The 25,538-nt window shown below is 38.7% G+C and overlaps 1 protein-coding gene across 5 annotated transcripts in view; it reads left to right on the plus strand.

Moving 5' to 3' along the window:
• Positions 974–25,538, plus strand: part of MACROD2 (MACRO domain containing 2) — a 2,051,742-nt gene continuing 2,027,177 nt past the window's right edge. For all 5 annotated transcript variants that reach the window (XM_021077529.1, XM_021077532.1, XM_021077531.1 and 2 more), the window contains exons 1-2: positions 974–1,397; positions 9,664–9,780. In XM_021077529.1, the coding sequence (XP_020933188.1) occupies positions 1,352–1,397; positions 9,664–9,780 (163 nt within the window). In that variant the 5' untranslated portion in view covers positions 974–1,351. The remainder of the gene's footprint in view (positions 1,398–9,663; positions 9,781–25,538) is intronic.

A 25,538-nucleotide genomic window follows, 5' to 3' on the forward strand; every position in this document is an offset into this window, starting at 1 on the left:
AAAATAAAAAATTGTACCTTACTATGTTATTAATCATCCTCATGAGAGAGACCTGTTACTCAAAACATTTCATTCTTTACAATTTTTAATGGGGCCTCCTCTTTTTTTTTTTAATTGTTAAAAAATGTGTTCCAAATAACTACTTGTTCTTACATACCTAGCTTAAGTACAGCTTATAAGACAACACTCCAATTGTTAAACAAATGTGGATTCACAAAGAAATCAGCCTAGTGGATGGTCTGATATTTAGAAAAACCATAAATTTGGGGAGGGGGTTACCAAACTTCCTCTAAATTCTAGAACACCTAAATACTAGTATTACCCAGCATCAGGTGAGCCCTTTAGACCATCACCTTGACCTGAAGCAATTTGTGGGGGAATAAAACGGTAATATGACCTGGCTCTTATTAACACCCATTTGAATTTGCTTTGATGAAAGTCTTTTGTTTCCAATATAACTTTTGGTTGCTCACTACTTCCCAGTTCTTAAAACTCTTGAGTACTCCAGTTTACTTTTGTTCTTTCCACTTTTCATCGGACTCCACTGAACTGTGTAAGGTTGAGAAGCTGATTACATATGGTCTGAAACCATTACCTAATCCTTTCACTTCTTTCGGTTACATTTGCCCACCAACAGAAAAGTTTCAGATTATCTGGTAAAAGCCATCCAGATGGAGCAGTTAGAGTGAACGTGCACAATTCGTGTCAACTCACATCTCTTACTTCCACAGGTTAAGGCCCTGAGGATGCTCCGCAGTCACCTGGCGCACCTGGCCCTAGAGGCCACGCCCTCGGGTCCTCCTAGCGCAGCAAAGCGGGAGGGGATCTCCTAGTGCCTCCTGCCTCTCCAAGGAAGCCGCCTCACGCGCCACCCCAGCCGCTAGGCTACCTCCAGCCCCCTTGCTCCCTGGCTCCGCCCCCTCAAGCTCCCCAACGTCCTCGGCGTCGGGCCCGAGCCTGCGCCTGCGCCTGCGCCCTGGGTCCGAAGTCGGGGCGCGCGGTGGCTGGAACGCGGAGAGCGGCGGATGGTGCAGCCAATGGGAGGCGGCGCTGGCTAGCGGCTGGGAGGCGGGGCCTGCGCGGGTGTTAGGTTAGCGCGAGGCGTGACCTAGTTGACAGGCTCTGAGGGCTGCTGTGGCGGCGGCCGCGGGGCTGAGGCGGGTGGGAGCCGGAGCAGTACGCCGGCTGAGGGAGGAGGGCGGCGACTAGAGAGCGGCGAAAGGCGCGGGTGCGGAGCCTCTTTCACTTTTCCCTCCCGAGTGCCCCCCCCACCCCTCCCACTCCACACACACCCTGTTTGCCCGTGAGCCTGGGGAACTTGCAGCTTAAAGCCAGCCACCCCCACAGCAACATGTACCCCAGCAACAAGAAGAAAAAGGTGTGGAGAGAGGAGAAAGGTAACCGTCCTGTCGAGTCCTGGGGTCGGGGGCAGGGGTGGAAGGGGTGGGGTGGGGGCGGGGGACAGGGCTGTGTGTGCAGAGGCGCCCTCCGCCCGGCTCTCGCCTCGCGCCTTCCCGGCCGGTGCCGCTTCCCCCGCGGGTCCGTGTGTACACACGCGCGCACGTGCGCGCACCCCGGCGTGCACGCGCCGCCCCCGGGCACCTGCCGCTCGCACACTTGTGGGCTCACGCCCCTCTCTGCTGCTGCGCCGGGTCACCTTCTCCCCCAGCGCGGCGGTCCCCACCCCGCCCCGGACTCCAGCTGGGACTTTCGGAGTCCCGGCCGGGTGTCCCAGGGACACGTGCCCGCCAGCTGGCACCCCGGCCGCAGCTGCTGCTGCTCCGCGCCCGCTGAGCTTCGGCGGTTTACTCCGCGCCTCTGCGTCCTGCTCCTCTTCTGGCAGGGCGTCCCCACCCTCGCGTCTTTAGCCCTTTTGCCGGGCCCTTCCTTCTGCGCCTCAGTGTGACTTTCAGAACCTGGAGCTGGGGGGACAGGTGGAGAACCTAACACGAGCGTGTCTTTTCCGAGAGGCTAAGTGCCTTCAGAGAAGTCTGAATGGGCTCTTCTCTGCAGTGATTCCCTCTAAATTCCGATCCCATTCACAGTCTGAAGTTGCTCAGAGTAAGACTGTGAGACCGATGCCACTCTTCTGTGAATGAAGCCACCTCTGAGTTTTGTGCTGATCAAAGCTTAGCCAGATCAGGCAGATTGATAGTGACATTGAGGTCGGGGAGATACACAAAGTGTGCGACCCAGCGCTGTTTTCTCCCTCTCTCTTTTTCTCTCTGGTGTCAGAGTTAGGTAATAATCCAAGGTAAAACTTGAGTCTTTGCAGTTTTCTCCCTCCCACCCCACTCCTTTCTTTTTATTCTGTAGCAGCTAATTTTACAGAAATGTAGTAAAAAGGACTTGAATTGCTACTGCCAAGATGTACTAAACCGTGTATCAAAAGCGAGGCTGAGTGAGGGAAATGCACATCTCTCCTTAAGTATCATGTTCTTTATAGAGGAAGGAGGAAGGGGTGACTAGTTCTCTTGCTAAACTCAGCTTCAGCTGCTCATCGCCCAAAAGCCAATAATTCTAGAGGCAGATGTCAATAGAAAGGAAAGTTGTTTTAATGAGAAAAGCCAGAGATCTCGGGAGAAAGTGGGCTCATGTCCTGAGACCAACTCTGAAGATTATGCTCAGCCATGACAGTTTTTAAAGGGGAAAAGGGAGAAGACTCAGTGAAATCATCGAGACAGGACATTGGATTCTGCATGAATCTCTATTGTGAGCAGACTGGCTGACTCTTTCTTCAGCATTTTCTTGCCTGAGCAATCTGCCTGCTGGATTTGCTAAAGGGGCTGTTGGGGGTGGAGAGCTAGTCATTTTCTAACTGCTTAATTTTCATTCTTTTTATCTAGGAGAAGGATCAACAGGTTAGGCAGGGCATGGTGTGTATTCAGGAGAGCATAAGTCAAGAGTTAGGTTAAATTGCCTGAAGATCTCATTGCTTCAATTCTTTTACGGTTAGACGGGAATGAATAGAAATGGACAAACAGGAAAGGGGCAAAAGCAAAGTTCCTTACTGTCAAACTTCATTCAATTTCTGTGGGATTAAAACAGAGCTAATAACTAACTTTTTCATGCTGATTTAGGGCACTGCATTCTCACAGTGAAAGATGTCAACATTGGTCTCTAGCATCACCTCCTACAAGCAATTTTAGTTGCATGCTTATAATATGGGCAGAGCAAGCTGCAATAATTTCGATACCCACAAAGATATAGATCATTATGAGCAATAATGTTAATCCCATTCTCTTGAGGCCAGTTCTTAGAATTGTGCTAGCTGTAGATTCAGTACTGCCCAAGATGGGGCTGTCTGGTCATCATGCAGCTAGTGTTTTTCCCCTCTGATGGCAGTTATAGTATCTGTAAAACAACTCAGGAGTGTGCACTATACACTGATTCTGTGACTCTATTGTCCTAATCATTAATTGCTCAGTTTTGTACATGGTGGGGGGGCCCTCCAGGGTTCTGCTCCACTCCAGGTTGAAAGTTGATTTCTCTAATAGCTCTTTACAACCTATAGATTTTTATTGCAACTCCCAGTCTTTATAAATAAGGCCAAACATGGATAGAGAAAGAATAAATGTGGGAAAAGAATCCTCTGCGTAGGGCCTTCAAACAATGCCTGAGAAAGGGGATGAGAGGGAATTTTTTTTTTTTTTTCACGTTAACTCCTGGGAAGATTTAACATAGTATAACTGAACAACACAGTTAAAATGGTCTTTAAATATTGACAGACTAGGTTGTATTCCATTTAGTTATGCTTTAACAACTGGGCATATGTAGAACTACTTTTGGTGTCACAAAACAAACCCTGTTGGAGTTCCCGTTGTGGTGCAGTGGTTAACAAATCCGACTAGGAACCACGAGGTTGCGGGTTCGATCCCTGGCCTCGCTCAGTGGGTTAAGGATCTGGCGTTGCAGTGAGCTGTGGTGTAGGTGCAGACTCAGCTCTGATCCTGAGTTGCTGTGGCTCTGGCGTAGGCTGGGAGGCTACAGCTCCAATTAGACCCCTAGCCTAGGAACCTCCATGTGCTGCAGGTGTGGCCCTAGAAAAGAAAAGAAAAAAAGCAAACCACTGTTGTGTTATCAGTCTGTATATAGCCTGATATATAAAGTAGTGTAAAGTAATTTTGCTTTGTTTTCATAGAAGTTGAGTTTCAACAAGGATTTACTTTGTAAGCATTGAAAAATCTTTTATGCCCATTTTTATTGGTGGTCTTGAAATATAAACTTTGTATTATTGATAATAATGAAGGCAAAATAGTGGAAGATATGGAAATTGTTTTAAATTTATGAATAATTGATGAAATTTTAGCGATTATTTATGATCTTTTTTTGTTATAATGTTTCTGAACTAACAATATTATAATGGTTTCTCCATTTAACATCTATGCTTTTGGACTGTGATAAGCATTTTAGAATCTTTAATGTCTTAAATTTTTTTCTTCTAATGATAGGGGAAAATATTCCTATATTAATTTTTTTCTAAACAGATAAGCAAATGCACCATTAAAGAAACATTTAACAAAGTATATTTTTGTCTTGTCCATGAAGTTTCATGTTAAAAGAAAATTGTGACTTGAGGACCTTTTAGTGTGTCAGTGTCTTTTTAGGGTGTGTACTTTTGGAATATTTAATTTTTAAAATATAATAAATCAGTATACTTCCATAAAAAATACATTTATGTTATGCCATCAAGAAGGAGCTAAGGTTTTCCAAAACAGTGGTTAATATTAAGAAACTGATGTGTTCACTGGTGGCCCAGAGGGTTAAGGATGCAGCATTGTCACTACTGTAGCTTGCGTTCAATCCCTGGCCCAGGAACTTAAAAAAAAGAAACTGATGGACTAAAAAAAGAAAAAAAAGCTTAAAAAAAAAAAGAAACTGATGGACTGTATGAATTTTTTTTGAATTGCACTGGAGAGGGTGGTATTGTATTTTTGTAGCTGTTATTTAAATCTAAAGGAAGGCTTACCCACTTCATTGAAATATCAAGGCATTCTATAAACATTTTAACTCAGTGTACCATCTAATAAGTATGTCTGCCTATTTATATGCTTGTTTCACAAAGGATTTACTACAAACGTTAAACATTCTTTAAGGAAAAATTTTGTGTAAAGCCAAAGAAACTATATATGACTGTGACCCTCATTATGTTTCACTGTTTAAATAAATAAGCAATTTTCAAGTCCACATAGGTTAAATAAATGCTATTGATCTAATATTTTGAGCCTTAATTCAAAGCCACTCAATGTGTATTACCATTTCAAGTACTGAAAGTTAAATTATTTATTTATCTTAATTGTCTTATTATTCATCTTGTTTTTTTCTAAGTGTCCACACTTAAACTTTTTTTTTTTTTTTTTTTTGTCATTTTTGCCATTTCTAGGGCCACTTCTGTGGCATATGGAGATTCCCAGGCTAGGGGTCGAATCGGAGCTGTAGCCACCATCTACGCCAGAGCTACAGCAACGCGGGATCCCAGCCGCGTTTCCAACCTACACCACAGCTCATGGCAACGCCAGATCCTTAACCCACTGAGCAAGGCCAGGGATCGAACCTGCAACCTCATGGTTCCTAGTTGGATTCGTTAACTACTGAGCCAAGATGGGAACTCCCACACTTAAACTTTTAGGTAAATGGAATGACAGAGGCCATGTCATGTTCCCATATGTACTTCTGATACTTAATTAAAACTACAGGTTGATCTTTCAACTTGATATTGATATTGCAATTGATTTCAGTTGATACTGCAGTATTTCCATATTCGTGATCTGAGCTTTTTTAGTAGTGCTTTGGTAAACACTAGTCATAACTTTTCCACCTCTGTGTTGTTTCAAATTTAGCATTCTCTTCAAACTTTCTATTCCATCAGGACCTTATCCCTTACACTAGACAGATGACATTCCCTTTTAATTCATGGAGAAAATACATATCATGTAACATAAACAGTCCTAATGTCTTTCTCCACAGTCTCTTTTGTTTCTTTACATGTCCATTGTCCTTTCAGTTTTCTTTGTGTCTTAGACGAAGCACTTCTTCATTTCTAAGATTAATCCCTCTGATTGTGCTCTTTATTGCCTCTGTATTCTTTGAGATCTTGTATTATCATTTATTCCCTTTTGGGTATGTTTAGTTATCTCAGTATCTCTGGGTTCCTCTCCTCAGCCTGTAATAACCATTAAGTCTTTTCTGCCCTAAAGTAGCCTTCCTTCCACAGGGCTTCATCTTAGAGTTGCTGTTCTTCTTTTCCTCAGTCTCTCAAAATCTCCAGGATATATTATACTCTAAGCAAACTACTGTTCCTGAAGTCGTTCAGTAATAACAATGATTATGGTACTACTATTAAAAAGTTAAAATTTGAGTCCTGTTTTTGTGCCCAGCTTACATGCACTCTATCATTTAATTCTTAAAATAGCCCTGTGAGGTAGTATACTGTAAAGTCCTGAGCTTTGAACACCATTTGCCTGGGTTTTAATCCTAGTTATACTGCTTACTAGCTGTGGAACCCTAATTAAGTTATTCAACCCTTTTGTCTTAGTTGCCTCATATGTAAGTTGGTAATACCTGCCAACTTACTTCAAAAAGAAACTGAACCATAAAGAGATTAAGTTAACACAACATCACATAGATTTGCTTGCTTTGGTATTAGAATCCAGACTGCTCTGTTAACCATATTGCTCTCTTCTCACCTTTTTTTTTTTTTTTTTTTTTTAACGGGCTGCAGGTGCAGCATATGGAAGTTCCCAAGCTAGGGGTTGAATCGGAGCTGTGGGCTGCAGCTGCTGGCCTACACCACAGCTCAAGGTGATGCTGGATCCTTTAACCCACTTAGTGAGGCTGGGGATTGAACCCACATCCTCATGGATACTAGTTGTGTTAGTTACTCTTGAGCTACAACAGGAACTCCCTCAGTATTTTTCTTGACTCAGTTGATAAAAACCAGTGGATTATTAATTTTTATTCTTTCTGATCTTCCTGTCACAATTAACAAGATTTCCCCTCTTCTCATTGACACTCTTTTTTCTGCTGGTTTCCACATCACTGGGAACTTGATTCCCCTCGTACCTCCAGTGACATCTTAAGTTTTATTTTTTCCTCCTTTTTGTGTCCACTACCTAAATGTTGTTTGTTTGAGGTTTGGTCCTCTATCTTACCCTCCCCTATGAACTGCCTAGAGGACTGGAAGTATAGGCTGTGATTTCCCAAATCTCTAAGCTAGATCTCTCTCCTGCCTGAGTTCCAGAGTCTTGATTTCAACTTGAATGCCCTTGGCATCTTAAATTCAATACAGTGTTGACCCTTGAATGTTGTAATATTGTGAGTGAATATATCACATGTGATTAAAAATACATTTTTTTTTCTTTTTGGTTTCCTAATGTGGCTGAAGAAAAACCAGTTCTAAGAGCAGGGAGAAACATTGGTTCTCCATTTTTTTTGTGTTCACTTGTGTGTACATTAATACTTTCTGCAGTTTTTTTGTGAAAGACTTTTTTTTTTTTTTTTTTTTTTTTTTTTGTGTGTGTGTGTGTGTCTTTTTTCAGGGTTGCACCTGAGGCATATGGAAGTTCCCAGGCTAGGGGTTGAATCAGAGCTGTAGCCATTGGGCTACGCCACAACCACAGCAACTCCAGATCTGAGCCACGTCTTCAACCTACACCACAGCTCACAGCAATGCCGGATCCTTAACCCACTGATCGCGGCCAAGGATCACACCTGTATCCTCATGGATACTAGTCAGATTCATTTCCACCGAGCCACGATGGGAACTCCAGAGACTTTTAAAGTGGTTATTTTATGAGGGTTAAATTACCTAAAATTAGATACTATCCTTAAATCCATTCGCCTAAGCTACAGTGCCTTGTAAGATGCTAGAAGAATTTGGAGTTCCCGTCGTGGCGCAGTGGTTAACGAATCCGACTAGGAACCATGAGGTTGTGGGTTCGGTCCCTGCCCTTGCTCAGTGGGTTAACGATCCGGCGTTGCCGTGAGCTGTGGTGTAGGTTGCAGACGTGGCTCAGATCCCACGTTGCTGTGGCTCTGGCGTAGCCTGGCGGCTACAGCTCCAACTCAACCCCTAGCCTGGGAACCTCCATGTGCCGCGGGAGCGGCCCAAAGAAATAGCAAAAAGACAAAAAAAAAAAAAAAAGCTGGAAGAATTAGAGAGTGAGAGTATGACTACTACTTGCTCTACATGGTGGAGACCTTTATTTGGTAAAATATATGATGCATGACAGCTGACATACACAATGAGTGAGGATGCCAGTGTCAGTTTATGTATTGAATATTGGTAAATCTTTGTTATTTCCTTAGATTCAAAATAAATAGAATTTCTTACATTTTTTCCCCCAGTATCCCTAGTGGATCATTTACGTACCATCTAGGATATGCCTAATCAACTTTAAGTGTTTGTGGTATACTTTATAGCCTAAGATTAAACTGTTGGGCATGGTATACAGGTTCCTATATATTTTCATATTAACTTCTGCTTCTAGCTACTTTTCAATCTGTTACTTTTCTTCCTTGTTACATATCTTGTAGCTTCATTAAACTATCCATACCTCCTCATCTTTGTTACATTGCTGTATTAGTCTGAAGTATCCTTATTTGTTACCTCTTTATGGCAAAATTCTGCCTATCCTTCAGGAATCAGCATACACATCACCTCTTTTGGGCAGCTTTTGCTGAGAAGGTAGTACAGTATAGTGGCTAATGGTATATATATAGGCTGTAGTTTTTGACTACTGGAGATATCTAACTGGACTTTAATGGGAAGCTCTCTTGCTTTGGATAAACTACTGAACTTTGCTGTGCTTCATTTCGTGTCTGCAAAATAGGGGTAATAATACTATCTATTTTGCTGAGTTTTGGGAAGATTATTTTAATAAAGTTATATATTTGAAGTGCCTGACACACAGTAAGTTCTTTATAAACAACATCAACTATTGTTAATTCTAAATGCTTAAAAATATTTTAATCTTATAATTAAGATTTTATTTATTGTTGCTATCACCTCCACAAAGGCATTATTAAATTGAAAGGGCAGTCTTATTGTTGATGACATTGTAGAATTGAGCAAGTATCTTTTTCTTCTTTGGCTACACCCGAGAAGAGGGGAGGTTTCCAAGCCAGGGACTGAACCTCCACTGCAGTAGTGACACAAGCTGCTGCATTGACAACACTGGATCCTTAACCTACTGTGCCATAAGGGAACTCCAAAGAAGTATCTTGTTGGCTGCTTTTCTTTTACTCTTAGCATTTGTACATATTTGCCTTAGGATTTTTATTTTATTAATGTAGCTATCATTTTATCTTATCTGTTTTCTCTTTTGTCTGTGACCTCCTCAAAGTTAAAGGTCACTTTTGTACCTGCTGTGTATCACCTAGGCACATAGTGGACTGTCAGTAGGTGTTGATTGAGAAAATTTACTTCTTTCTTGGACTGTCACAAGAATGTCTTTCTCATTAGGCTTTGATTTTTTTCCCCCTACTAATACGTATTTGACACCTTTTTGCATTCAAATACAGTGTCATTAGATTTGCATTTTGGTATTCTTCAAATCCATACCAATTCTTTGGTTAGCTTAGCATGGTTAGTATTTAAATTATAAAATAATTCCTGAATTCAAAAGTTAAATACAAATGGAGATTCTGCTTTTATTTTGCAAGAACGTTTACTGAAGATGACTGTAGAGGAGAGACGCAAAGAATACACAAGGGACTATGTTCCCCTGAACAGCATCCCATCATGGAAAGAAGAGATGAAGGGCAAGAGCCAAAATGATGGTAAGTTTCTCAGAACATTTTCTAGGTAGATTCTGTTCCCATTTATTTATGATTTCTGCAGGACGACTGCTGATGAAATTAAATAACTGGCATTTAATAAAGAGATGTCCTTTTTTCCTATATGAAATAATTGTCATTCATTTGTTTTTAGTAATCTATTATTATTTAAACTTTGAATTTATATTAACATAATTCAAAACATTCAAAATATTGATTAGGTTCAGTTGTTTTGAATTTCTTCAAATTATTTTAAGGATTGGATTCAGTCTGAAGACAATGAATTAGGAAGAATAGAGAAAAACCAAGTAACATTTCACACAATTTTAGAGAAGAGTATGTATTTTGTATGGTATGATATTATGTCTACCTATAAAGGATTTGTATGACAAAATTTACTCACTTTCAAAATTTTATAGTTTGAGAGTCTATTTGAGGGGAAATATGTGTTAGAATATAGATAAAATTTTAAGTATTAAAAAGGTATATGAAAATCTAAAAAACAACATAGATTTAATGGATATTTAATATACTAATCTCTGAATTAACACTCATTGGTGTTAATAGTCTGAATGTGAAATTTAGTAGAAGCAGGGTGGTTTTTTTGATAGAAATTGAGAGAGAATTGTAATTTTATGAAAGAGATTTAGAATGTCCTAATTTCACAGGTTGTAGTCTTAGATTGATGAGACTATGCCATATACTGTGGACGCAGAACAAGAAGACCAGCATGGAATTCCTATGCACAAAATCTAGGAGAAATAGCAGCCAAATTAAAAGTAGCCGTTGGTGTCAGAAGAAACACATTTATCTGACAACTGGTTTGGTTTAGGCTTTAGAGAGAATTCTGTTTTTTTTTTTTTTCTTTAGGAGGGCAAAGCTCATGGATTCTTTTAGAGCTTACTCTGCCTGGAAACGTGTGACCTTGGGCAAATGGGGTAGTGACTCTATCCCAGGTTCTATTGGGGTCACTGAACAAGCGGATTGGGATGTGCACATCTGATTTGCTTGCCCAGTGCCTTCAGTAAATGCAAGTTGTTTTAATAATGGTCTATGTAAGACGTCATTGAAAGAGAAGGTACTGCTGTGTAAAGAAAAGACTACAGATCAAAAGAACAGAAATCTGGGCCTTGTATGAACTAGGACCATGTGCCTCTTGATGTTGAGGTCTCAGTTATGTATTCTTTCGTTTATGAGAAACTGGTATTGAATACTTCAGCTCCACTTTTTTTGTGGCTAGTGAGTTTTCTCTCTTATTTGTGTTTCATTCACCTCCTGAATTTCTTTCTTGGTTGCTCTTGGTCAGTTTTTTAAGGATGTACATGGTGTTTTTTTTTTTGTTTTTTTTTTTTTACAAATTTTGTGTTTTAGGATAGATTTCTGTTGCTGCCAGAATAATTGATAAAGCAGTAATGATAACCCAAGCTGTGTTGCTCAGTTTTGGGTCCGCTCACCTTTGCGTAGAGGCTTGGCATTACATTGCTTGCTTCTATTTGAATATTCAGCATGTGGGAGTATAGGGTTGAACCGGATTGTTAAGAGAACTCAGAGTTGGATGTTTTCAGAGATACCACAGAGGAATATATTTCCCACAGTCAGAAAAGATATATTGAATAAAACCTCACGCTCTTATTCCCTAAACAAGATCCCCTGTATTTAATCCTATCTCCCAGTGTGAGCTTTATTAGTGGTTTACAACTGCTCTATGTATTTCGGTTTTTTCCTTTATGCCTTTTTGAACATTAAATTTCTTCATTGGGAACTAGATGGTATGATCAAAATTGTGTTTCTGTTAAACGGTGTTTTATTTCCATGTAATGTTACTTCTCTCTGTTGTGACCTAGAAATTGGTGACTTGTCTCTTCTTTTTTTCATGAAATGGAATGGCTCATTCTACAAGTAATAGCTGTTAATTTCTTTACATAATATGTATCTATCATAGTGAATTCTTCCAGTATTACATATTTGGTGCTCAGTTATGCTAAAACATTAGTTAAGAAAGTTTCAGTATTTTAATAGTTTGAAAGATCCTTTAAAAAAATGCCTTTTTTTTTTTTTGTTTTTAGGGACACACTAGCAGCATGTAGAGGTTTCCAGGCTAGGAGTCAAACCAGAGCTACAGCTGCTAGCCTACGCCACAGCCTCAGCAATGCAGGATCCCAGCCACGTCTGTGACCTACACCACAGCTCACACACCACAGTTCACAGCAATGCCAGATCCTTAAACCACTGAGCAAGGCCAGGGATTGAACCTGCAACTTCATGGTTCCTAGTCAGATTCGTTTCCATTGTGCCACGACAGGAACTCCTAAAAATACAAATTTTTAAAAAATAATAAAGGACAACTATAAGTACAGTTATATTTTTATATTTTATTTTGAAATGTTTAAGCCACTTCTTATGAAAGTATATATATTTAAATAGGTATTGATAATTATAATAATTTAATATTTTATGTGTGAAATTTCAAACTAAGTTTTAAAAGAAGTCTGTTTATAATTCTGTGTTATATAGTTTCTGATTTATAGGAAAGAAGTAGTATTTATTGGGCTAGCGCAATATACCAATTTTAAATTTAGTAGTTTATCATTATTATTTACAGTTTTATAGAAGATCATTTTGGTCTTGATTTCCATGATTACATGGAAAGTTCTCAAGCTATTGTTTAAACATTTTTCTTTCTTTCTTTGTTCAGGTTTCTTTTACTTTAGTTAAATTATTCTTGTTATTATATTATAACAGTAACTTAAATAAAAAAGAGGGAAATGGCCAAATGGGTTTGTCATAATTTTGATTTTAAGCTGTTTTAACAAAAGGAAACCAAAAATTGCCAAACAGTATAAAATGAGGGATTTCCCATTGTAGCTCAGTGGTAATGAACCTGACTAGGATCCATGAAGATCCTGAGTGAGTTCGATCCCTGGCCTCACTCAGTGGGTTAAGGATGTGGCATTGTCATGGGCTGTGGTGTAGGTTGTAGACGTAGCTCGGATCTGGTGTTGATGTGGCTATTATGTAGGCCTGCAACTGTAGCTGCAGTTCAACTCTTAGACTGGGAACTTCCATATGCCATGGGTGTGGCCCTAAAAAGACACCCCCCGCCCCCCGCCCTTAAAAAAAAAGTTAAATGCAGAAAAGAGGAAGAAAGTAGATAATCTTTTTACTTCGACTTACTACTTTGGCAATATTGGAAAGTTAGGGATAAGCAGAGGAAAGAATGGGAGATGATTACCAAAAAACACCCCATTTCCTTATTGTTCTTGTTCATATTTGTCAACTAGTAGTAGTAAATCTCTGGAATTTTATGCTTCTGATTACTTCTTCCTCTGTGTTAGCAAATATAATTCTATTTCATTTGTCAGTTGCTCTGTTGTAGGGTGTGTCTCTAGCACCAGAATAATGCCTCATGCATAAATGGGCTCAATCAATATTTACATAATGCCTGAGAGGTTAACTATCTACCAAGGACAATTCTTTTTTATTTTTTTTCAAACTTTAAAATGAACATTTAAAAACATACATAAAAATAGAGTAGTGTAATGAACCTTTATGTGTTCACTACCCAGTTTCAAAGGTTAAGTATCATTTCAAGTATACTAGTGCCCCCTGCACTTTTCTCCCAGACTGTTTTGAACCAATTCCTATATACCATATCAAACTTTAGCTGTAAATATATGTACGTGTGCCTATGCATATATCTCTAAACTGTAGGGACACGTTGTTGTTTTAATGTAACCACAATATTATCACCAAACCTGAAAATTAGAATTCTTTAATATAATTTAATGTCCAATTAGTATTCACATTTTTTTCATTGTTTGATAAAGAGTTTTGCTTTTTTTGTATGTTGGTTTGCTTGAGTCAAGATCTAAACAGGATTTACATATTGAATTTAATTGATATATTTCCTAAATCTCCTTTATTCTATAGTTTCTTCTCTTTCTGTCCCTTTCCTCCCTTGTAATTTATTTGTTGAAGAAAGTAGGTTACTTGTCTTTTAGAATTTTTCACATTTTTTATTTTGCTGAGGCATCTTTGTGATGTCATTTAACATGCTCCTCTGTGTTTTTTATGAAAGATAGTTAAATTTAGAGGCTTAATCAGGCTTGAGTTTAGTATTTTTTTTTGAAAGAATACTTTATAGATCATTGTATCTTTTTTCAAAATCTTTTTCAGCTTCATCTGTGGCATATGGAAGTTCCTGGGACAGGGATCGAATCCAAGCCACAGCTGCAACTCATGCTGAAGCTGTGGCAATGCTGGATCCTTAATCTACTGGGCTGGGCTGGGGATGGAACTGAAACCACCACAGAGATAATGCTCTTTTCTTGCCTTCTGTGCCACAGTGAGAACTCCTGTTGCATCTTCTTTTACATCATGTCTGATTATCTTTCTCTCTGGTGGAAAGACTGATCACTAGGTTCAGGTATTGTCTGCCTAATCTATTCTTTGTAAAGTTCCCTGTCAACTTTTTACCTGGTTAATTTAGCAGCCATTGATGATTTGTTGCTTAGATCTATTATTTTATTAGGGGTCACAAAATAGTGTTATTCTGACTTTATCATTCCATCTTCACTTACTATTTGGATGTCTATAAATAACTTTTTCTTCTCAAGTTTTTGTTTTCGTGCAATACAGTTTATACGGAAAAGGCATAAAATAAATGCTGGATTTCTTTTTATTTACCAGTTTTCAGATTGAATTGCTTTCCTGAAGTTCTCCAAAGGTAACCAGAGAGTTCTTTCTTCTTAAGTTTAGCTCTCATTTTGAACCTCTCTTTCTCTTCCCCATCCTTCTATCCTCTCCCACTCCTCACATATGTTAAATGGAAATATCTCATTTTAAAGTATAGTGCCTGTACAAATACATGCAATTACTAAAATGTAGTCCTAGGATATAATAGACAAAGATAGATATAGATATAAAAATGGGTAGATGATAGGATGGCATTGCTTCTTTGTGGGGACAGAAATTCAGTTCTCAGGTTTAATTGGAATGTGTTCTGTTCCCTTTTCCTACTTTTTGTGCTAAACTTCTGCTAGGATACCACTCAGAGAAACATGACTTTCCCATGCTGATGCTAATTTTCTCTTACTAGTTGGTATCGGGGAAAATAGCTGCAGTTCTAAGTTTAGATTGACTTTGAGTCATTACTATTAATGTTTATATAAAACAGTAAAAGATGGAAAACATAACAAATGATGAAGATGAGTTAAGTGGAAACTATTCAACTGTTTTATTCAGGTGTGACAAAAATACTAAAAAAAGGATCATTTAGAAAGTTTGTATTTTATGTCTTCTATGGAATAATCAAATCTTATTTACAGGTCGTTTGAAAAAACTAAAAAATGTCTGAACTGTGAAGTCTTTGTCTAAATCTGAATCTCCATTTTTTGAAGTATATAAAAATATTCTGAGCTCTATGGGTTGACTAGAGGCATTTTTTGTAATCTTCATTTTATTTATTTATTTATTTGTCTTTTAAGGGCTGAACCCGTGGCGTATGCAGGTTCCCAGGCTAGGGGTTGAATTGGAGCTGTAGCTGCTGGCCTACACCATAGCTATGTCAGATCTCAGCTGCATCTATCTGTAACCTACACCACAGCTCACAGCAATGCCAGATCCTTAACCCACTGAGCAAGGCCAGGGATCCAGCCTGCATCCTCATGGATGCCAGTCAGTTTCATTTCCACTGAGCCACAACAGGAACTTCAGTTTCTTTTGTACTAAAAATATCAGCATGGTTAACTTAGAAGTTCAGCTTTTTTTGTGTTTGTTTTTCATTAGAAATAATTATATTCTTAAATGCTTTTACAAAAAAAAAAAGCAAAATGGCAAAAAAGAGTGGCAGTGGTGGTCAAAGAAAGAAAAGTTAAGTCCAAACTCCTGAGTCTCCATCACTTTGAGATCTTATTTGAGTGTGTGTGTCATTTTTTTTTTTTTTTTTTTAAACTACTGCACCTGTGGCATATGGAAGTTCCTGGGTGAGGGGTCGAATTGGACCTGCAGCTAAGGCCAACATCACAGCCACAGCAACACTGGATCCAAGCCACATCTGTGGTCTCTGTGGCTCAGCTTGTGGCAATGCCAGATCTTTAACCCACTGAACAAGGCCAGGGATTGAACCCGAATCCTCAGGGAGACAGTGTTGGGTCGTGGTGAGCCATGATGGGAATTCTCTAATGTGGATTTTGAATTTTGTTATGTTTACGTATATCCCAAGTTGCTTATTGATATTTAGAAATCATCAAAGAAAGAACTTTAATCACATTTCAATCCCAATGTGTAGTCCAGTATTTTATCCTTAGAAAATTTGCAATAGCTGTTTTTTTTATTATGCTTATTAACAATCAGAAATGAGGAAATAAGCATATAATTATATTGTTGAATATTATATGGAGAGGAGTAGGGACTGTATGGTTAAAGGAATAAATAATTTTAATAACTATGATGAGGTGGGCTCTGCCCCAAATTTTTAAACTATGTTAACTGCATTATTTTATTAAATATTTGATGTCATTAGTTGGAAGACAGGCCATAATTAAAAATGACTGAACAGTTAGGAAAATAGTATTTAAAGCAGGATGGAATTCAGTACGGATACAAAAATTGGAAAGGGATATTTTCTATTTTTGTCTTCTGATGTTGATTTTTTTTAATATTTTCAGTTTGAGCACTATATATATATATTATATATATATATATATATATATTTGTCTTTGCCTTTTCTTGGGCCGCTCCCAGGGCATATGGAGGTTCCCAGGCTAGGGGTCAAATGGGAACCATAGCCACTGACCTCTGCCAGAGCCACAGCAATGCAGGATCTTAGCCACGTCTGAGACCTACACCACAGCTCATGGCAACGCCGGATCCTTAACCCACTGAGCAAGGGAAGGATCAAACCCACAACCTCATGGTTCCCAGTCGGATTCGTTAACTACTGCACCATGACGGAACTCCTTAGCACTACATTTTAAAAGTGCTGTAATCTGTATTAGCAGAAGAACACTCAGAGCAAAACACCTCAACTTTTGAGATACAAATCATTTATTTCGAGTGGGTAGTGATGATCTTAAAATGAATTGAATTTAAAAAAAACCCAGAAATCTGTTTTTGCATCAAGTAACTATGACTACTCTTGTTCATTCATTAAACAATTATTCGTGAAGTTTTCTTTACCTGTAAAGATGTTTCACGAATAGAACTTACATTAGAAATAGACATTTTTTACTTTAAAAGTGAAAAGTAGACAAAGCTAAAGACCAGAAACTTAAAATGACCTGGCCTCTTCTATGATCTGGCCTATCTCCCTTTCCGCCTCTTATTATATCACTCCCTTTCTTGGTCTCTGCATTGAGAGCTACACTATCTCTTTCTGAAAGTTACTGTGATCCTTATCACTAGTAGGTCTTTATCTTTTTTTTTTTCTCTCCGTGTCTCTCACCTTCTTAATTTTTCACAGCTTCCAGTTCTCAGCTTGAAATCCATCTATTTTCTTTGAATTCTTCCCTGAACCCTTACCCTTGACCAGGTTCCTATATTAAATACTTTCACACAGCTAAGATCTTTTTCATACAGCATTTATATCAGTTTGTTTTTATGTACTCAATGATGGGATTATCTAATCAGGTTCCATCTCCTTATAAGACTGTTGACTGAAAAGAAGGACCATGTAGTCTTTTTTTTTTTTTTTTTATTACTCAAATGAATTTATCACATCTGTAGTTGTATAATGATCATAACAATCCAATTTCACAGGAAATTTCCAATTTCCATCCCATAACCCAAGCACATCCCCCCACCCCCACTAACTATCTCTTCTGGAGACCTTAAGTTTTTCGATGTCTGTGAGTCAGCATCTGTTCTGCAAAGAAATTCAGTCTGTCCTTTTTGCAGATTCCACATGTCGGTGAAAGCATTTGATGTTGGTGTCTCATTGTATGACATCACTTAGCATGATAGTTTCTAGGTCCATCCATGTTGTTAAAAATGCTGGTATTTCGTTCATTTTAATGGGTGAGTAATATTCCATTGTGTATATGTACCACCTCTTCTGGATCCACTCCTCTGTCAATGGACATTTAGGTTGTTTCCATGTCTTGGCTATTGTAAATGGTGCTGCAGTGAACATTGGAGTACATGTGTCTTTGCGAGTCATGGTTTTCTCTGGAGAGATGCCCAGGAGTGGGATTGCTAGATCAAATGGTAGTTCTATGTTTAGTTTTCTGAGGCATCTCCATACTGTTTTCCACAGTGGTTGCACCAATTTACAATCCCACCAGCAGTGTACTAAGGTTCCTTTTTCTCCACACCCTCTCCAGCACTTATTGTTTGTAGGCTTTTTGATGATGATGGCCATTCTGGCTGGTGTAAGGCCTCAGAGTGGTTTTAATTTGCATTTCTCTCATAATGAGTGATGTTGAACATCTTTTCATGTGTCTTTTGGCCATCTGTTTGTCGTCTTTGGAGAACTGTCTGTTTAGATCTTCTGCCCATTTTTGGATGGGGTTGTTTGTTTTTTTAGTATGGAGCTACAGAAGGTGTTTATAAATTTTGGAGATGAATCCCTTGTCAGTTGATTCATCTGCAAATATCTTCTCCCCTTCTGTGGGTTGTCTTTTCGTTTTGTTTAGGGTTTCCTTTGCTGTGCAGAAACTTTGAAGTTTGATTAGGTCTCATTTGTGTATTTTTGTTTTTATTGTCAATACTCTAAGAGGTGGATCTGAGAAGATGTTGCTGTGGTCTATGTCGGAGAGTGTTTGGCCTATGTTTTCCTCTAAGAGTTTTATAGTGTCTGGTCTTAGATCTAGGTCTTTAATCCATTTTGAGTTGATTTTTGTGTGTGATGTTAGGGAGGGTTCTAGTTTCCTTCTTTTCCATGTGGCTGTCCGGTTCTCCCAGCACCACGTATTGAACAAGCTGTCCTTTCTCCATTGTATATTCTTGCCTCCTTTGTCATAGACGAGTTGGCTGTAGGTGCGTGGGTTTAATTCTGGGCTTTCCATCCTGTTCCACTGATCTATGTTTCTGTCTTTGTGCCCGTACCATATGGTTTTGATGATTGTTGCTTTGTAGTATAGTCTGAGGTCCGGGAGCCTGATTCCTCCAGCTCCATGTTTCTTTTTCAGGATGTCTTTGACTATTCTGTGTCTTTTGTGCTTCCAAACAAACTTTGAAATATTTTGTTTGAGTTGTGTGAAAAATGTCCTTGGTAATTTGATAGGGATTACATTGAATCTGTAGATTGCCTTAGGTAGTATAGTCATTTTGATAATATTAACTCTTCTAATCCATGAGCATGGTATATCTTTCCATCTATTTGTGTCGTCTTTGATTTCTTTCATCAGTGTCTTATAGTTTTCAGAGTACAGGTCTTCCGTCTCTTTAGGTAGCTTTACTCCTAGGTATTTTATTCTTTTGGATGCGATGGTAAACGGGATTGCTTCCCTAATTTCTCTTTCTGCTCTTTAATTGTTAGTGTATAGAAATGCCATCGATTTCTGTGTATTGATTTTGTATCCTGTGACTTTGCCAAATTCGTGGATGAGCTCTAAAGTTTTCTGGTAGAGTCCTTAGGATTCTCTAGGTATAGTATCATGTCATCTGCAAATAGCAATAGTTTTACTTCTTCCTTTCCAATATGGATTCCTTTTATTTCTTTTACTTCTCTGATTGCCGTGGCTAGGACTTCCAGAACTGTGTTGAAGATTAGTAGCAAGAGGGGATATCCTTGTCTTGTTCCTGATCTCAGTGGGAATTCCTTCAGCTTTTCACCATTGAGAATGATATTCGTTGTGGGTTTGTCATATATGGCCTGTATTATTTTGAGGTAGTTTCCCACTATGCCCACTTTCTGAAGGGCTTTTATCAGAAATGGGTGTTGGATTTTGTCAAAGGCTTTTTCCCCGTGTATTGAGAGGATCATATGGTTTTTTTTTTTTTTTTTTTTTTTTTTTTGTCTTTTTGCCATTTCTTGGGCCACTCCGACATATGGAGGTTCCCAGGCTAGGGGTCGAATCGGAGCTGTAGCTGCTAGCCTACGCCAGAGCCACAGCAACGCAGGATCCGAGCCGCGTCTGCAACCTACACCACAGCTCACAGCAATGCCGGATCGTTAACCCACTGAGCAAGGACAGGGATCGAACCCGCAACCTCATGGTTCCTAGTCAGATTCGTTAACCACTGCGCCACGACGGGAACTCCCATCATATGGTTTTTATTCATCAGTTTGTTAATGTGGTGTGTCACACTGATGGATTTGCGGATATTGAAGAACTCTTGCATCCCTGGGATAAATCCCACTTGATCATGATGTACAATCCTTTTAATGTATTGTTGGATGGCGGCTTGCTAGTATTTTGTTAAATATTTTTGCATTGATGTTCATCAGTGAAATTGGCCCGTAGTTTTCTTTTTTTGTGGTATCTTTGTCTGGTTTTGGTATCAGGGTGATGGTAGCCTCATAGAATGAGTTTGGGAGTACCCCTTCCTCTGCAATTTTTTGAAATAGTTTCAGAAGGATAGGTATTAGCTCTTCTCTAAATGTTGGATAGAATTCGCCTGTGAAGCTATCTGGCCCTGGACTTTTGTTTGTTGGAAGTTTTTAAATCACAGTTTCAATTTCAGTAGTTGTGATTGGTCCATTCATCTTTACTATTTCATCTTGGTTTAGTCTTGGAAGATTGTACTTTTCTAAGAATTAGTCCATTTCTTCTAGGTTTTCTGTTTTATTAGTGTATAGTTGCATGTAGTAGTCTCTTATGATCCTTTGTATTTATGTGATGTCCATTGTTACTTGTCCTTTTTCATTTCTAATTTTATTGATTTGAGTCCTCTCTTTTTTTGCTTAATAAATCTGGCTAAGGGTTTATCAATTTTGTTGATCTTTTCAAAGAACCAGCTTTTCTTTTCATTGATCTTTTCTATGGTTTTCTTTATTTTTATTTCACTGATTTCTGCTCTGATCTTTATGATTTCTTTCCTTCTACTAACTTTAGGTCTTATCTGTTCTCTCTCTGGCTCCTTTAGGTGTAAAGTAAGCTTGTTTATTTGAGCTTTTTCTTGTTTCCTGAGGTAGGCTTGTATTGCTATAAACTTTCCTCTTAGAACAGCTTTTGCTGCATCCCATAGGTTTTGGAGTGTTGTGTCTTCATTGTCATTTGCTTCTAGGTATTTTTAATTTCCTCTTTGATGTCTTCCGTGATCCATTGGTTGTTTAGTAGCACGTTGTTTAGTCTCCACGTGTTTGTGTTTTTTGCAGTTTTTTCCTTGTTGTTGAGTTCCAGTCCTATAGCATTGTGGTCTGAAAAGATGCTTGATTTGATTTCAGGTTTCTTAAAGTTACCAAGGTTGGATTTGTAGCCCAGGATGTGATCAATCTTAGAGAATGTTCCATGGGCACTTGAGAAGAATGTGTATTCTGTTGCTTTTGGATGGAATGTCCTATAAATATCTACTAAGTCCATCTGGTTTAATGCTTCATTCAAGGCCTGTGTTTCCTCATTGATTTTCTGTCTGGTTGATCTGTCCATTGCTGTAAATGGGGTGGTAAAGTCCCCCACTATGATTGTGTTATTGTTGATTTGTCCTTTTAAGGTTGTTAGCAGATGCCTTATATATTGTGGTGAACCTATGTTGGGTGTGTAGATATTTAAAACTGTTATATCTTCTTCTTGGATTGATCCTTTGATCATTATGTAATTTCCTTCTTTGTCCCTTAAAATATTCTTCATTTTAAAGTCTATTTTGTCTGATATGAATATTGCTACTCCAGCTTTTTTTTGATCCCTGTTTGCATGAAATATTTTCTTCCATCCTCTCACTTTCAGTTTGTATGTGCCCCTAAAAGTGAAGTGGGTTCTTGAAGCATATATGTGGGTCTTGTTTTCATATCCATTCAGCCAGTCTATGTCTTTTGGTTGGGGCGTTTCGTCCATTCACATTTAAGGTAATTATTGATATGTATGTTCTTATTGCCATTTTATTAATTGCTTTGGATTTGTTTTTGTTACTCCTTTTTCTTTCCATCTTCTCTTGTTCTCTCCTCTTCTGGTTTGATGATTATTTTTAGTGTTGTATTTGAGTTGGTTTCTTTGTTTGTGTATCAATTGTAGATTTTTGGTTTGCAGTTATTCTGAAGTTTTGATAGGAATCTATATATATATATGAGATTGTTTTAAGTTGTTGTTCTCTTAATTGCAAGTTCATCTCCAGTGTCCTGCATTTGTACCCACCTCTTCTCATGATTTCTGATTTTGGTGGTATAATTGTGCACAGATGATTTCATATCTTTACTGTATATATACCTTTACTGGTGAGCCTTGTCATTTGTGGAATTTTTGTTTTCTGTTGCTATCTTGTCTTTTCTGCCTAGAGAAGTTCCTTTAGTATTTGTTGTAAGGCTGGTTTAGTGTTGCTGAATTCTCTCAGCTTTTGCTTATCTGTGAAGGTTTTTTTATTTTTTGCCTTTCTGCCATTTCTTGGGCTGCTTCCGTAGCATGTGGAGTTTCCCATGCTAGGGGTCTAATCGGAGCTGTAGCCACTGGCCTATGCCACAGCCACAGCAACATGGTATCTGAGCCGCGTCTGTAACCTACACCACAGGTCATGGCAACTCTGGATCATTAACCCACTGAGCAAGGCCAGGGACTGAACCCATAACCTCATGGTTCCTAGTTGGATTTGTTAACCACTACGCCACGACGGGAACTCCAGCTTATCTGTGAAGGCTTTTATTTCTCCTTCAAATCTAAATGAGAGCCTTGCTGGGCAGAGTAATCTTGGTTGGAGTTTTTTTCCTTTCATCACATTAAGTATATCATGCCACTTCCTTCTGGCTGCAGAGTTTCTGGTGAAAGATCTGCCGATAACCTTATTGGGGTTCCCTTGTATGTTACTTGTTTCTTTTCCCTAGCTGCTTTCAAGATTTTCTCTTTGTCTTTAATTCTGGTCAGTTTGATTAATATGTGTCTCGGTGTATTCCTCCTTGGGTTTATTTTATATGGTACTCGTTGTGCTTCCTGGATTTGAGTGAGTGGTTCCTTTCCCATGTTGGAAGTTTTCAGCTATTATCTCTTGGAATATTTTTTATGTCCCCTTCTCTCTTCTCCTTCTGGCATCCCTATAATATGGATGTTGGTGCATTTACTGTTGTCCCAGAGGTCTCTGAGACTCTCTTCATTTGTTTTCAATCTTTTTTCTCTTTTCCATTCTGCGTCCGTAATTTCCACTAATCTGTCCTCCACCTCGCTTATTCATTCTTCTGCCTCCTGTATTCTGCTGTTAGCTGCTTCTAGTGAATTTTTTATTTCAGTTATTGTATTTTGCATCTCTTCTTGTTTAAGTTTTATGTCTTGTATCTCTTTGCTCAGTGTTTCCTGTAAATTATCCATCTTTGCTTCCAGTTTATTTTCAAAGGGGTTTTTCCTTTCTCCCTCATCTGAGTTATAGTTCTCTGTCTTTTCATTTTTATAGGTTTTTGTTGTGGTGACCTTTTTACAGATAATAGAGTTGTAGCCTCTCTTACTTCTGGTGTCTGTCCCCCTTGTGGCTGAAGTCAGTATGGGGGCTTGCTGTAGGCTTCCTGATGTGAGGGACTGATGCCTGCCCACTGGTAGGTGGAGCTGATTCTAATCCATCTGGTGGGTGGGGCTTAGTCTCTGGCTGGGATTAGAGGCAGCTGTGTGCCTGAGGGGTCTTTAGGTAGCCTGTTTACTGAGGGGCGGGGCTGTGATCCCACCTGGATTGTTATTTGCCCTGGGGCTTCTCAGTGCTGACTGACGGGTGGGGCAAGATTTTCCCACAATGGCCACCTCCAGGGAAAGGCACACTGCTCAATATTCCTAAGAACTTTTTCTTTCAATGTCCTTCCCCCACAACAAGCCACATTCACCCCTGTTTTCCCAGGATGTCCTCCAAGAACTGCAGTCAGGTTTGACCCAGATTCCTATGGAGACTTTGCTTTGCCCTTGGACCCAGTGCACATGAAAGTCTGTGTGCACCTTTTAAGAATGGGGTCTCCGTTTCCCTCAGTCCTCTGGAGCTCCTGCACACAAGCCCCACTGGCCTTCAATGCCAGATACTCCAGGGGCTCTTTCTCCCAGTGCCAGATCCCCACACATGAGAGTTTGATGTGGGGCTCAGAACTCTCACTCGTGTAGGTGAGTTTCTGTGAATCAGTTAGTTTCCAGTCTGTGGGGCTTCCCACCCGGGAGGTATGGGATTGTTTATATGACGAAATTGCCCCTCCTACCTCTTGATGTGTCCTCCTCTTTTTCTTCTGGAGTAGGCTGTCTTTTTTAAGGTTTCCAGTCCATTTGGGTGAAGATAGCTCAGCCCTTAGTTGTGAATTTTGTTGTTTTTAGGAGAGAAGTTGAGCTCCAGTCCTTCTATTCTGCCATCTTAATCCCATCTCAGGACCATGTAGTCTTAACTCTCCTTTGTACTCCTGACATCTGGCTTAATGCTTGGTGCACAGTAGATATTCGGGAAGTATTTGTTGTGTGAACTGAATAAATGGTAAACTATTTGCCTGATGGTATTTCATACAGTATTTCCTTTCTTCCCACCTTTTCTGTACTGTATTATAAAGATTCATATGAGGATGATGATCTTAGAAATAAATCTGATGCTTTTTAATGTAGGTGATAAATACTTTGCATCTCTGTAATATAAGGTCAGTTTTATTGTTTTAAAAGATAGCCTAGTGGTAAGTTACAATAAAGATTTTACTGAACTACTATATAGATGTTTAGTCGAGAAAAGGATGAGACTTCATGTTTTATGCATATTTATCAGCATAGTATATTATTACTTATAGTACTTAGTAAGTAAACGTCATGATTTCTAATTCTGTGAACTTAAATGTCAATAGAGCTTAAGTTCAGTGAGTATAAATGTAGAAACTTAAGCCTTTCATAATATAGTAACACTTTAAAGTATAGAAAACTTCCTAATGTGTTGCCATTCCAATCACATTTTTTGGCATTATTGATTCCTAACACATAAAACAACTATGAGAAATGGTCTTAATATTATATCCCATTTAAGCCCTTAACTGAGTTAGTTGGTTTGCTTCAAAAAAGAACTTGGTTATAGATAACGAATCTGAAGAATTAGGCTGAAAGAATTTTGAGAATAAATGGCATCAGTTTAATGTATGAAATTATTAAAAATTTTTGTGTAATGGTATTTTGAAGGCGTGAGCATTTGGTTTAGTGAAGTAGGGTTAACTTCTAAAATGGACAAAGAAGAATATGAAGTTATATAGGGATTCATAATTGACCACATGGTTTTTTTTCCTCTGCCTTTATCTCACTCTTGGTCCTTTTAACTTCTTTCCAACATTATTTTAACAACATATAGATAAGTTTTTTTTGTAGATTTCAGTATGTTCCACTAAGTGCTACGTAAATTGTCTTTGTATTTAAGATTTTTCAAAAATAATGTGGGAACGAAAATCAAGTATTCTCTTTTTTGACACATGTAAGGATGACCCAGTATTGAGACCATAAGATGAAAAGTTCTTTCTGTGTGTTTCATAAGTTTATAACTTCACCACAGACTCTGTTAAGTTCTCTTTTTAACTCATTAAATGAACTATACTAGTAAATATGGATTTTACTTAAATGCATTTTGGTCAGTGCAGACAGATATTTTGAGATGGGTTACAGACTGGTGAGAACCAAAGTCAACCTTTTCTTCCCCTCTCCCCACCTTGATTGTCTTTCTATACAAGAGAGTCTTTATAAAGTTTTTGTCTT

The sequence above is a fragment of the Sus scrofa genome, chromosome 17, assembly GCF_000003025.6.
Source record: "Sus scrofa isolate TJ Tabasco breed Duroc chromosome 17, Sscrofa11.1, whole genome shotgun sequence".
Classification (NCBI taxonomy): Eukaryota; Metazoa; Chordata; class Mammalia; order Artiodactyla; family Suidae; genus Sus; species Sus scrofa.